At 44.6% G+C, this 13,638-nt stretch overlaps 2 protein-coding genes across 6 annotated transcripts in view; one reads left to right on the forward strand and one right to left on the reverse strand.

Moving 5' to 3' along the window:
- The first annotated feature begins 55 nt into the window (after positions 1-55).
- Positions 56-4,441, forward strand: LOC131138471 (TLC domain-containing protein 5). 2 transcript variants are annotated; one of them, XM_078787990.1, is made up of 4 exons: positions 56-316; positions 439-479; positions 601-813; positions 885-4,441. In XM_078787990.1, the coding sequence occupies exons 3-4, from the start codon at positions 624-626 to the stop codon at positions 1,457-1,459; spliced, it is 765 nt and encodes a 254-aa protein (XP_078644116.1). In that variant the 5' UTR covers positions 56-316; positions 439-479; positions 601-623; the 3' UTR covers positions 1,460-4,441. The 2 variants fall into 2 exon arrangements, with proteins under 2 accessions (XP_078644116.1, XP_057943392.2); XM_058087409.2 differs by having other exon boundaries at positions 56-479; positions 885-4,440.
- The window catches only part of LOC131137938 (rho guanine nucleotide exchange factor 12), a 47,459-nt gene continuing 37,436 nt past the window's right edge, over positions 3,616-13,638 (reverse strand). For 3 of the 4 annotated variants that reach the window (XM_078787982.1, XM_058086410.2, XM_058086409.2), the window contains 28 exons: positions 12,899-12,997; positions 12,344-12,454; positions 12,173-12,271; positions 12,053-12,095; positions 11,608-11,713; positions 11,390-11,530; positions 11,019-11,051; positions 10,817-10,931; positions 10,604-10,709; positions 9,759-9,992; positions 9,535-9,688; positions 8,159-8,325; positions 7,933-8,079; positions 7,770-7,855; positions 7,447-7,572; positions 7,246-7,360; positions 7,065-7,168; positions 6,914-6,991; positions 6,744-6,819; positions 6,507-6,674; positions 6,339-6,426; positions 6,181-6,261; positions 6,046-6,119; positions 5,172-5,471; positions 4,907-5,101; positions 4,629-4,810; positions 4,347-4,413; positions 3,616-4,281 (listed from right to left, as the gene is read on the reverse strand). In XM_078787982.1, coding sequence (XP_078644108.1) covers positions 4,268-4,281; positions 4,347-4,413; positions 4,629-4,810; positions 4,907-5,101; positions 5,172-5,471; positions 6,046-6,119; positions 6,181-6,261; positions 6,339-6,426; positions 6,507-6,674; positions 6,744-6,819; positions 6,914-6,991; positions 7,065-7,168; positions 7,246-7,360; positions 7,447-7,572; positions 7,770-7,855; positions 7,933-8,079; positions 8,159-8,325; positions 9,535-9,688; positions 9,759-9,992; positions 10,604-10,709; positions 10,817-10,931; positions 11,019-11,051; positions 11,390-11,530; positions 11,608-11,713; positions 12,053-12,095; positions 12,173-12,271; positions 12,344-12,454; positions 12,899-12,997 — 3,309 coding nt within the window. In that variant the 3' untranslated portion in view covers positions 3,616-4,267. The remainder of the gene's footprint in view (positions 4,282-4,346; positions 4,414-4,628; positions 4,811-4,906; positions 5,102-5,171; positions 5,472-6,045; positions 6,120-6,180; positions 6,262-6,338; positions 6,427-6,506; positions 6,675-6,743; positions 6,820-6,913; positions 6,992-7,064; positions 7,169-7,245; positions 7,361-7,446; positions 7,573-7,769; positions 7,856-7,932; positions 8,080-8,158; positions 8,326-9,534; positions 9,689-9,758; positions 9,993-10,603; positions 10,710-10,816; positions 10,932-11,018; positions 11,052-11,389; positions 11,531-11,607; positions 11,714-12,052; positions 12,096-12,172; positions 12,272-12,343; positions 12,455-12,898; positions 12,998-13,638) is intronic. The other variant, XM_058086411.2, reaches the window with a different exon arrangement.

Here is a 13,638-nt window from a genome sequence, read left to right on the forward strand (position 1 = left end):
TATGGCAAGCCGTAATCTACTTTTATGACACTTAAGACGCGTTGTGGAAGTGGGTTAATGCGGGACACAGCCAGGCTTCATTTGTCACACCATTCTTCTCGTCATTGAACTTGTGTCAGTGCAACTTGAGGCCATCTTTTGGAGAATATAACCAGATTATGGCGCCGGCAGGAGGGGTGTGTTTCACAAATCGCGGGGTGTCAGGTGAGGGATGCGGCTGCAGGAGGCGTTCGGCCTTGCATCAAGCAGACCAGTGGAGACAGTAATCCTTTAAGAGGATCACGTTTGAAGGTGCCGAGGGAAGGAAGGAAGGAAGGTAGGCATAGACATATGTGTCGAGTAGAGTAGCTTCTATTTACAGCACTTTAAATAAATAGGATGGGTTTCAGGTACTTTGGGGGGCAATGCATGCTTATTTTTGTGTACACGGTGATGCAGGGTAACCTTGGTACGGATGCAAACTAAGGAGAGGAGTTAAGGTAAGCCATCTTACTAAAAGTCAAATGCTCATCTCTCAGCATTGCCATGTTACACATTTGGACGTATGTAAATATTTCAATCATGACTTTCCTGAAGAGTATGTTGGAATTGTTCATCCAGTGACCAAATAAGGAGAAGCGGCCATGCCAGCGCTGCAGGTGCTGTGCAGTTTGATTGGCTGGCTGGGTCTCTACATGGCGTTCTGCCGGGTCTCTCCTCAGCGGGGGCCCGAGTGGAACTGCCGCATGGTCACGCTGTCCCACGGCGTGGTCATCGTCCTGCTGACGGCATACGTCATCTTCATAGACGGACCCTGGCCCCTCACACACGCAGGTTAGCATCAGCGACAGAATGGCGATAAAGTTAATACCCAGCATGCAAGCAGTGGTCGTTCGAATTCCCAGGTACGGCAAACACACCGCTCCAGACATGGGCCCTGTCCGTCTGCCTCGGCTACTTCCTCTTCGACATTGGCTGGTGCGTGTGCTTCGGCACAGAGGGCTCCGTCATGCTGGCCCACCACGCTGCCAGCATCACGGGCATCCTTCTGGCGCTGCTGATGGGCGTGTCGGCCTGCGAGACCTGTGCCGTGATCTTTGGCAGCGAGGTCACCAACCCCCTGCTGCAGACGCGCTGGTTCCTGCGTCGCCTGGACCTCTACGACAGCCTGCTGGGTGACGCCGTGGACCTGCTTTTTATCTTTTTGTTCGCCACTGTTCGCGTGGGTGTGGGCACGGCCATGTTTTACCACGAGCTGACCTCGCCCAGAACAACGGAGGTCATGAAGCTCGGTGGTGTGGTCATGTATGGACTGGCGTGGGTGTTCATGGTGGACATCGCCAGATTCGGCTATAAGAAAAGTCGGTTTAGGTACAAGCAGTGGCGGGAAAAGCACAAGGAGGTCAGCATGGATGGACAACATTTAGACAAGAGCAAAGATAGTAGTAGACTGGACAATTCAGCAGTGGACAAAGACTGACTGTTGATCACACTGCCACCTGCAGGCACTGGGAGAAACTGCAATTGCATTGTCCCACATTATCGTGTATTAATAAATCTTGTGTCCTGTGATTGGCTGGCGACCAGTCCAGGGTGTTCGAAGACAGCTGGGATAGGCTCCAGCACCCTCCACAACCCTCGTGAGGACAAGAGGTAGAAAACGAATGAATGAATGAAATTTCAGAATTTAAAAAATTGCTCCCATAAAATAAATTATTTACACAATATTACAACTTCTCTGAGCAATACAGCTGTAATTTCATGAAATTACGCCAGCCAATCGCAGGACACATATAGACAAACAACCATTCACACTCACATTCATACCTATGGACAATTTGGAGTGGCCAATTAACCTAGCATGTTTTTGGAATGTGGGAGGAAACCGGAGAAAATAGAAGACTATTGTAGTGAAATTAAAACATGGTTCTAATTACAGTCTTATGTTATGACTTTGTCAAATTCTGACTTAAAATTCAGGGGTCACTTCCATCTTCTATGGCAGGTGTCGGGAACCTTTTTGGCGAAGAGAGCCATGAAGGCCAGATATTTTAAAATGTGTATCTGTGAGAGCCATATACATTTTTTTAAACATTGAATGCAATAAAATGTGTGCATTTTTATGTAAGACCAACAGTTTTAGATATAATGGGCTCTAATTACGTAGACCAGGCACACTACCCCACGCCAATGGGGTGTGGCCAGCACACTTTCGTGAGCAGCGCAGTGTCTAATAAAAAATCAAATACTTGTTGCCATTAATACAACTTCTGCTGCTGCATAGTTTTGCACCGTACTCCGTAGACGTATTTCATTCTTTTGGCTATTTTCGTCAGAAGGCTTGGTTCTGCAGCTTTAGCTATTTGACTAAAGGAGGAAAGTTTACATTTACATGTTTTTTTGACATCTCAATGACCGAGGTAGACTACAGCATTACCCAGTAATAATCAAGTTTTGGTGTTTGACCTGGAAAATATCAGGAAAGATAGATATGGTTGGCCGTATTGCAGCAGAATATAGATGGACGAATTAAAATGCATAAAAAAGTTGTTGATTTTGAATATTATTTTTGTCATTTCTGTGATGGTTTACTTTAAAATGTTAGCAAAAATACATTTTTATTGTGGTAAGAAATGCTTGAGAGCCAGATACAGTCATCAAAAGAGCCCTACCTGGCTCCCGAGCCATAGGTTCCCTACCTCTGTTCTATGGCGTGGTCTGCTGGGGGAGCAGCATCACAGCAGCTGACAGGGAAAGGCTGGACAAAGTGATAAAGAAGGCCAGATCTGTCCTGGAATGTCCTCTGGAACAGGAGGAGTAGGTGGAGGACAAGAGGATGATGACGGCCAAGCTGTCCTTCATGATGGACAAAGGCTCCCTCAAATTCCCTCAAACCCATTGCACTAAGGAGCTCCATTAGGGACCGGATGATACACCTCAAGTGTGTGAAGGAGGCATAACAAAAACTGTTCCAAAAATCCTATCCATTAACTGCGCAATAAACCGTGCAATAAACCTGTGGCTTGATCAACAACAATAGCATATATATTGTAACTTTTTGATTTGCATCAGCTTGATTTTGCACTCACACTCTTGTTTGCTCCTGTACTTGCTGATGGAACCCTGGATATTTAATATTTTTTTCATAATTAACTCGTAAAATAATACAACTTTATTTTTCTAAGATGCTGACCCTTTCAGTTAAAATGAAAAAAACTTCGTAATATCAGTGACTCCCATTGTTCTTTCCCCATGTTCCATAGGTGGTGTTCCATCATGAGAATGAGTTGATATGAGGACAGTAAGCAATTGATTTCATAGAATGTATCCTGTAGGTAGGCTTTTTCCGGGTACTCCGGTTTCCTCCCACATTCCAAAAACATGCTAGGTTAATTGGCCACTCCAAATTGTCCATAGGTGTGAATGTGAGTGTGAATGGTTGTTTGTCTATATGTGCCCTGTGATTGGCTGGCCACCAGTCCGGGGTGTGCCCCGCCTCTCGCCCGGGGATTGCTGGGATGGGCTCCAGAACCCCCGCGACCCTGGTGAGGATGGGCGGTAGAAAATGAATGAATGTATCCTGTAGGTAGGTAGCAAAAACGTACATATCAGCATGCAACACACTGGCTACAAAGAGATGTTCTCATGTTTTTATTTGACAGGAGACGTACGTGTACATTGCAGATCTGACAGCTGTGGGCGGAGCCTTTAAAAGAAATAAATACCATGACGCCATGAAACTCTAAACAGATATTTCCCACAATATCAGTAAGCGTTAATTAACGGGGTTAAAATCATTGCAGTCCATCTAGAACTAAGGTTAATACTGCAGGGATATGTTGGCTTCTTTTTTGGTTGTTAAAACATTAAATGTGCTAAAAAAAAAAAAGTTAAAACCTTTGATATACAGTCAGAATTGTACATCATGTTAATTTACAATTAAGAGTTTGAACAATCCTCTGTGTTTAGATATATATTTATATGTATATATATATTTTTTTTAATGATATTTAATTCCTTAATGAGATGTGTGCAGTCTTGTGGCCTGTGAGTGTGACGAGTCGTTGTGGTGTACCCGAAGCAAGAGGAGCAGAGAGTGTAGCGCTTTTAGAGACTCATAACAACCACGAGACGAAGAAGTTGTCCATCCATGTTTTGTTCGAGTCCCAAGGGGTCATCCGTGTGACCTCCGCCCTGTGTCCAGTGTGATTGGGAGAATATGCCACCATTTTCAGTGTTTGTTCTGTGATGCCTTCAAGTCCTTATGATGATGACGGGAAGCCTGTCATCACTGAACGCCATCTGGAAAACAAGCCTACGTGTTAGCCATCATGATGAAAATGTAAAAAATCTAAATAAAAAACCACCATTATCCGAATCTGTTGGCGTGTCAGTCAGTGTCCTTTGCAGCTGCTTGAACTTCATCTCCACTTCCTGGAAGCACAGCACATCTAAAACTGAGCTTTGATTTGACTATTAGTATCAAGTCCAATAAAGAACCATGTTGATGTTTTGTGTCCCTATGCTTCAGAGGTCCATGAAGGCACCATTTGCATGTCCGGGTGACAGAGTGACTCATGACAACCAGTGTTGCAGATGCATGGGAGTGAATGTGCGGTTGTGAAACCGTGCCGGGTGTCCTTTAGCACCTTGAGGTACTGCAGGTCGGCCTGCAGGAGGCGCAGGTGCGTCATGAGCTGGCGGCTCAGCTTGGGTCCACCGCCGTCCATCTGCGAGGAGGAGGACAGCAACTTGCTCATGTCGATCCCCGTATCTCCGCCACCGTCGTCGTCCTCAGAGGCTCCGCCTGGATCCAGAACCACAAAGCCACCTGAAGGAAGACCACAGAACGCCTCCATTCGATCCAATTCTCATACTTCCAATCGAGCTCCAGCAGCGGTTTAGGTACGACAATAAACCCTCTCACCATTGTGCTCAGTCTGAGTGTCTTCTTTTTGTGAGCTTTCACAAGCTCCGCCCTCTTCAAGCCCAGCTGAAGGTCCTTTGGGTGTCTGAGGCGAGGAGGTCACTTGACAACCAGGACCTTCACTATTCTCCTCTGTGACCTCTTTGGCCTCACTGGCCGTCATGTGGTTGAAAAGAAGCTGCTTGAGCATCACCACTAAGATAGAAACCCTCATGTTAGATCCTCAAAGCCAAAAAATGATTCAGCATGTATTTTGCTACCGTACATGTCCGCAGAGCTTCTTCAGCTTTGGAGGGTGGAGGTACAAACGTCTCACTCTCTCCGCTCTCTACGGCAATGCCTTGACGACAGCCCTCCTGCAGGAAGGATAACCTGTCGCCCAGGTGACCATCCAGGAAGGCCTCTAGTTCCTCCTCATCCACTTCCACGTCTTCTTCCTCTTCCTCCTGTCTTTCCACAACAGACCGCTCCTCTGCCTCCACTTCCACTTCCTCCTCATCCTCGGATTTCATGCCATCGAAAGGACTCCGAAGAGTTGTGGGAGGAGCTTGGATGTCTGAAGACTCTGAGAAGATGCAACATGTTACTAGGAGTTGTTATCGTTAGACCACGTATTCGGTGTATCATAAAAATACACAGAAAGGCTTGAAATAATCCACATAGTCAGAGGTCATGGTCCAGTTTTCAAAAATAATAATATAATTAATGAGATTGCTGCTCCTAGGAGTTATCAATGATTGATAACCTACACTTTTCACACTAACTATAAACAGAAACCATCCACATAACGTATGGCATAACTCCACCTGCATATTACAATTAACATTATTAACGATAACAGAAACAGAAACACTCAAAAAAATAATGCACAAAGTCAAAGTCCACCACACCCAAGCACAACTTTCAGGTGTAATATAATTCATGCCATTGCTCCTCCTGCCAGGTATTCATCATAATCACTACCATGCATACTATAAATAGATAACCACAGTCAATAGACACGATCTCATACACGTTGCACCGTAGAAATACACTACAGATACCAGATGCCCAGATACAGGCTTGTGTGATGACGGAGTGGCTCATGTAAACAGGTTAAATGTCAAACACGCTTCCTCTTAGTCTACATCTGCAGCTACCTGAGGGTTCGTTCCCATCTTTGCTGGGCTTCTCCATCCCACAGCTGATGATCTCAATGGCGTCCTGCACACCCCTGAAGAAGAAAAGGATGTTTTGGTAAAGAACTTACAAAGCGTCGTCGTTAGTAAGCTCACTCAGGTGAAGTTGGAGGTGCGTCGCTGCTGTGCGATTTGGCCTTCATGGCATCGGCGCATTGTGTGATCAAACACTGCCACCTGGTGGACAAATGCAGGATGAAGCTTGTTGCCAAAAATAGCGCTGTGTTGCATTGTCACGTGATGTGCCGCCTTACGTTCTCTGGTCGGACACGCTCTGAGCCGTCAGCTCGTAGATCTGAGCCCCGTTGTCCGACATGGACAGCACGAAGAAGGACTTTTTGTCTGGAGGACACAAAAAAACATAAGTCAAAGCCAGCTTGATGATCTCCACACGAGAACTCTAAAAGAATGGCAAGAATTACTGGTGGCGACGGGCCGGACCAGCACGGTGTTGAGTTTGATGACGGGGCTGAAGGTGAGTTTAGTGTCGGCCACGCTGGCCACGTTCTTGCTGTGGAACTTCAGCAGCAGACGTTCGTCCTGCTTCTGGAGCAGAACCAGAATGTCCTCCAGGAGGAGCGTGTAGAGGTCTGCAGAGGACCCGCCACACCATTAGGTCTGGTCTAGTCTTAATTAACAGGGTAAAAGTGTTCCCGTACCGATTCTTTTGTCTTTGTTGACTTTCCAGGAGAGTGGTCCTTCGTGGACCATCGTCCTCTTGGTGAGGTCAAGATTCTACGGAATAATCATCGTCTTTTAATGATGACCTCGGTTAAAGCGTTACTTCTGACACACTGGGTTAGGCAGCGCTGCCACACTTTGTGCCTACCTTCAGCTCCAGGATGAGCGGGTTCTCGTTGGGTTTGAGAGAAGAAATGTCCAACCTTCTCTGATAATCCACCAGCCTCTGCAAAGGGGGACACGGTTCAGACGTGTACCTCCAAACAAAGCTAATGTTGGACCCATGCTCGCATGACTACCTGCTTGTTCTCAGCCTCTTTGACTACTTGGTTGACATGGTTGAGGATCTGCTTGCAGCATTCCCCAGCTTTTTTCACCTTGTCCGCGTCCTCCTTGTCGTCCTCTGCAGAACAACGGTGAACAATAGTATTGGGACACGTGGCTGTTACATCTCATCCAATAAGAAGCAGGGCTTTGTACCCGTGTACTTGGCTATTTTCTCCAGCAGAAGCGGGTACTTGGTGGCTCGCTGCATCTCCACAGGGATGATGTCCTTGAGCTGCAGCCGGCGACACAGGCGGTTTCTCTCGGCCTCCTGAGGGAAGACGAGGCGGCACAGTGAGTGTGTTCTAACACCTGCTTATCCTGACGTGGATGTCGGTTGCATCCTGTGGCTCTGACCCGCATGAACAAAGAAAACCTCTGGTCTTTCTTCTTCTTGGTCTTGATGAGCTCCAGTGCAGACGGCTGGTTGCTGCAGAAAGTGGCCACTGCTCTTTTTATCTTCTCCTCTTCCTCACCACTGAACTGCAAAGATACGCACATGCTTTTATTGACCCGCTTGTTCAATATCAATATATTTCCATGTGCATGCATGTTTTCCTCCTCTCTCCCACTCTGCTTTGCTTTCAGCACCTTGACACGTTTGTTCCATAGAACAGCATGAACACATAGATGCCAATGACTGAAAGATCCTGCTTTGAATGGATGCAAAATGTTTTTACCCAAGCCAACAGATCGTCGCCAATCTGACCGATGACAGACGTCTCACTCCTCTTCCTGATCGCTGTCATTTGCTCCGTTAAGGAAACTAATAGAAAAGGTTCACTCAGCATCTTCTTTTCTTTTGTATTTGTTGGGTTTGAGTTTATTATCATGTTCCTTCACCATGGAGCTGAATGATCTCCTCCAGGTTGGTGAAGATGTTCTTGATGTCCTCTGCAGGCAGAACAGCATCTCTGCTCAACCTCTGGTAGAAAACGCCATCCAGCACTTTGAGCATGCGAAGATGGGCTCGCTCGGTGTAGAAGAGCTCTGAGTAAGGAGAAGAGAGGTGAGGATGTTTGGATTACTCCTTTTTTAGTCGACGCGCCGGCGCTGATGATGGACTCACCGTTGATAACTTCTTGTCTCTTGATCTCCTGCGGCGTCAGGCCGGCCAGCACGTCTCGGCTGACCAGGCTTTGCCAGTTCGGAGGGTCCTCCTCTCTTTCCGCCTCGCACACTTGGTCATCCTCGCTCTGGACGTCAGTCGCGCTCACCGCACACTGCACCTCCATCCTAGATGCACATACTGTATTAGTGAAAGAAATAACCTGCCAACATTTTTATGCTTGCTTTTCTGTCCACATCCTCCGGTATACTGTATACAGCACTCACTGAAATACTTGAAATGTATTTTATAAGTTTCATTTTAGCAGTACATCTTAAAAGTTGAACCAGTAAAATATTGTTATTTTTTCATAATTTCATATTGGCATGTGCTTGACCAAAACATTGGCCAAAGGTCATATAAATTTGACTTCTCGCCAAGTACACGGTCAGGCAAAATGATCTGACACATTGGTAGGTTAAATAAAAGGCAAATAAAGTAAAGAAACAAAAAGTGTTTTTATTTTCAAAAATTACATGTAATGCCATTTTCATCATGTAATGCCATTTTGCTTTGTTTCTTAACAATACCATTGTTTTTGGTTTCTTTTTCAGTTGCTGCCATGAATTGGACTGGTGAGCATCTCGCTTTCATTGTGGAAACGTTGATCAAAACAAACCAATCTGTAACTGCAACACAACGAGCGTTCCGTTGGCACTTCAATCTTGGTAGACATGATCCCGTAGCAGCTCCAAACACCATCTAGTTATGGGTTACCAACTTCTGAGCTACTGGATCTGCATTGAAAGCAAAATCAAGCGGCCAACCTCGCACCGCCGGAACTGATTTCATTTTGAATACATAATGAAACAGAATGGCATTATATGTACTTTTCGAAAATAAAAACACTTTTTTGTTTCTTGTCTTTATTTGCCTTTTATTTAACCTACAAATGTGTCAGATCATTTTACCTGAGCCTGTACAAACATCCATTCTCATTCAGGTCGTTTTCAAATTTTGCTCCATCAACACCAAATTTGGACTACAGCCTCAGGGTAGTCACAAACTCCCTTTAGCAAACTCGTACAGTTTCTGCAATATCAGTCAACAAACATGGCTGCCATTGGCAGGCTTTTGCAAAGGCAGGGTTTAGATCTAGTTTGCAATAATTCATTGACCATTCATCCAATTATTAAAAAAACTGAGGATATACTGTGTCTTCATAAAGTCAACAAATGCCAAAACCATTAAAAGTGAGCAAGTCCAGCTCTACAAAATTACCTAATATAGCTAATTAAGGAGCTACTCACTGTGTACGGTTTCATTTCATTCAGCACTAAGTTGTTCTTTGGCAATTATCTGCCATTTTAAAAAGTTTATGGTCCAGAAAGGAAAACCTGAAAGTGTCCTGGTCTCCTTCCTCCTGTAGGTGTTCCAGGTTGGAAGGGCTGAAGTCAAACTGAGTGCTTGTCGGACTGGAGACACCATCCTGGTGGTCGCCAGATGCCAGAACCTCACCCAGTCGTGGCTGGATGGAGAACGGAGACACATCTGAGGAGAAGACAGCAGAAAAATTCATCATCATCATCATGTGTCTAATGTGACAACAGAGGACTCATACTGGTGTCTGAGTCCTGTCCGCTGGTGTCTGAGGTCAAAGCGGTGGGGGAGCTATGAGTGGAAGAGGCGTTCAAAGGCGAAACGTGGTTGCCGGTGTCGGATCCCTCGCTGAGCTGACTGCCACGGATGCGTCCGGAATTTGAAGGGGACGAGTCTGGAGGCTCAGGGATGCCAAAGGCTGCCTGGGGGAGGAGCTTTGGCGAACGCTGCTTGTTCACCTCCGCCGCCTTGCCGACTGCACAACGATAGAACACACTCGTCAACTAAAAGCAATGTTTCTAGAAAGCCACAAGACATATGTCATGTAACACATATCGGTATTGGAAATTGGGAGTTGGACAATATTGGCGTATCGGTTTTCGGCAAAAAAGCCAATATCGTACATTCCTAATAAAAATCCAGATTATATATAAAAATGCCTTTAGACTAAATTATAGTTATTATTTGTCTGCATTCTAAATACCAACTACACAAATGAACTAAAAGATTAACCAAATTATGTTCTCTGGTTATTTAAATAAATGAATACTAATTTTGTTACAGTAGAATTTTGTAATAAGATAAAATGATTACAAATCAATAAAATACGGTATAAACATTATTTTCTGATTCCCGCTACACTACAGGGGCTTTGGCACAGGATAAGACATCTTGGTTGAGCTACTTGGCTGTTGGCAACTAGTTTGTGATGCACATTATCGCCACATGTTGCTCAATCTGGGAATTTTACCTTCAACTAACTTTGCCAACATTGAACCAGGTGAGAGCATTCCTGGCCGGAGTTGATATTTAAAGTACAATACTCTATGGAACAGTGTAACGCTGAAGGATACAATATGTTCTCACCTGAGGTGGAGTCCACTCTGCTGAGGCGGCGCGGAGGAACAAGGATATTGGGAAAACGAGGCTTCCTTACTTTCTCCTCGCCTTCCTTCTCAGGCTTGATGCTCTTCTGTTGGTGCAAAAGACCACGTTGTCGCTTTCTGGCCATTTGTTTCTCAACTGTTTCGGTGTGGAGCTGCCCAGAAACAGCAATAGAATGAAGTTTATGTCTCAGACCTTAATCTTGGGTAGGAAATTGATGCGTGCTCTTTTCTGCTCCAAGCCACGAGGCTCTTTCACTTTCACCCCAAGGTGCTTCATGTAGGTGAGAATGACATACTGCATGGTTTGGCTGCAACACACACACACACACACACACACACTCAGGAGAAGATACATTACACTAACATGCCTCATATAAACGCAGACAAAGTCCTACCACTTCTCCTCCTCGGTGGGCTGCGACGTCAACCTGCAAGAGGCAATCAGATATAAGCAGCACTCTCCGAAAACAGGAAATCTCTCTTTGCAACGACAGTCAATGGCTGGACCGATAGAATGGCCACCAACATCTCCAGTTGGCAAATCAATGACATTCACTGAACAGGAGAATATTCAATTGCCTTAATCAGCGGTTCTCAGCTAGTTTCTCTGCGGGACCCACCATCTCCCCTCACTGACAATTGGTGTGCCAAATTGTGGGAAGTGATACCAGAAGCGCAATGTAGCGTTTCAGTGCCTCCAAAGCCAATTGTGCATCGAGGCGACACTCAATAAATAAATAAGACATGCAGCATGTGTGTGTCTTACAAGATGTCCTCAATCTTGGAGAGAATGTGTTCGGCACAGGAGCATTCTCTCTCCCAGGCCAGCGGGTCCTTTCCTCCATTGTCTGAGTCTATTTTGGAGAGCTCGTCCTCAGCCAGCGTCAGTCCCATACTGCGCTTCTGTCTGCAAGACCCACAACACAACACATCCATAAACATGTAGGCTAATACTACAACACATTGTGTGCGAGTGTCGCCAACCTGAAGTCGTCCAGGTTCTTGTGGAGGTCTGTTAGCAGCGAGTCCTGCAGGGTTTGTGTGTACTGTTTGCACACCTCCTCTGGGATTAACTCCAGCCTGCGCTTCTCTGTGCACACAACACCTCATTAGTTTCATTCATTTTTTTGGAGTAATACATGAATATTTAGGAAAACTGACCCCTCCCCCTTCCCTTCCTCATTCAATCAGCAGTCAGAATGATGCATTCACAGACTACCTGTGAGTGGGATATTTCAACCTCTTTTAGGAAACGCACATTTCCTCTTCATATTTTAGTAATATATTTAAAAAAAAAATCTCTCTGTCAAAACATTTACATCTGGATTCATTTTAACACAAAATGTGCAGAACTCTGAGGGAAAATAGGAGTGGAATGCTGGAAAAAGAAGCAGATGAAAGCAAAAAAAGCCTCCGAAAAAACACTTACCAAGTTCTGCTGCGACTGCATCCGGAACTGGGACTTTAAGGTTCTAGAAAACAATCACACATAAAGATAGGCTAAGAAAAAACAAAAAGGTGCCAGGGTGCCAAAAGACAGAAAACCTACAGCTGTGCGATCCATGAAGAGGGAGTGGAATTCCATGAAGAAGCGACGATTTTCTTTGGAGCTTGTTTGCTTGTGTATGTCGGCGTAGAGATAACACAGCTAAGAAGACATTTTATATCATGAATATCACAACAAGTGGGCCGTGCCATGTGTCCATCACAACACCAGTACCAGAGGGGCGGGGTCAAACTGGGAGACCACATGATGGAGGAAGACGGCGAGGTGAGCGGGTCGACACTTCAGCAAGTCGATGCTCTGGAAACAGCTGCACTGCCCGTTAATCTGAAAGACGCATAAACCACTTTGAAGGGGAACTGCACTTTTGGGGGAATTTTGCCCATCATTCACAATCCCTTCCATGAAACATGAACACATATTTCATTATTAACTGTGTTCTATTTGCATAACTGACCCGTATATTAACAGAGCGACAGCGATATTGTTCTTGTAACAGCTTTTTCAGAGGGCTTGGTAGTCTAAATAGGTGTATCCCAATAACATGCATTGTTAGCCAGCTTAACTCAGTTTAACTAAGTGAATTAAGTGAAAGAAATATGTGTTCATATTCTGATTGTAACTGATGGGAAAAAATGACAAAAAAGTGCAGTTCCCCATTAAACACAAGTATGCAGTCGCAGTCAAACGTTTTGGACACCTTCCCATTATATACAATAATAAAGTATCTCCAAACTTGTAGTAAGACAAATATTCACTCATTTGTTCTACCTGCTCCTGCTGCGAGTCAAAGTAGTCGTCTTCCGCTCCGATTATTTGAGGGTGGAGGAGGTATGGAGGGCTACTCACAATACACTGGGCACTGGTGTCCTGAAAAATGCATCAAAAGTTATTTTTTTTAAATCATACATAAATACGTTAAAAGTAGGGGTGTCACAACGTTTAAATGTACATACAATTAGTAGATTGCAATGTATTGTCATATTTTTGGATATTTTTTCATTTAATTTTTGGAAATGTACAGTTAAAATCTTGTTTTGTACACCCATGGATCTCAGTGTCTCGTGACACCGCTAGTTTAAACTACTCAAAAGTTTGTTGTGTAATTTCAAAAATACTTTCCCTAAGAAGCCAGTAAAGCGAGCTAGCCTTGGCTAATGCTAGCTTTGGCTAATGTTAGCCTTTGCTAAAGCTTCTCTTTATTCTTGCATATTTTATTTCCTTGAAGCAATTCATTGAAGTCCATTTTAAACTTAAAAGAAACACAATTTGGGAGGAACAAAGTTTAAGCAATAATTCAGTCAATAATGAGCCCAGTTAGCTAGCGCTCCACATTAGCATTAATTAACGCTCACATTCATTCTTCTTTCTTTCATTCATTATTCTTCTTTTTGATGCTGTAATGTTGCCAGTTGTCCTGACAGAACATTTTAATGGGCCAAAAAACATGGATCTAGCATTAACTATCGCTAGTCTTCATTTTTGTAATTCCTGTAATACGACGCAAAAAG

The sequence above is a fragment of the Doryrhamphus excisus genome, linkage group LG21 (assembly GCF_037039965.1).
Source record: "Doryrhamphus excisus strain RoL-2023G ecotype Guam linkage group LG21, RoL_Dexc_Guam_v1.1, whole genome shotgun sequence".
Taxonomy (NCBI): Eukaryota; Metazoa; Chordata; class Actinopteri; order Syngnathiformes; family Syngnathidae; genus Doryrhamphus; species Doryrhamphus excisus.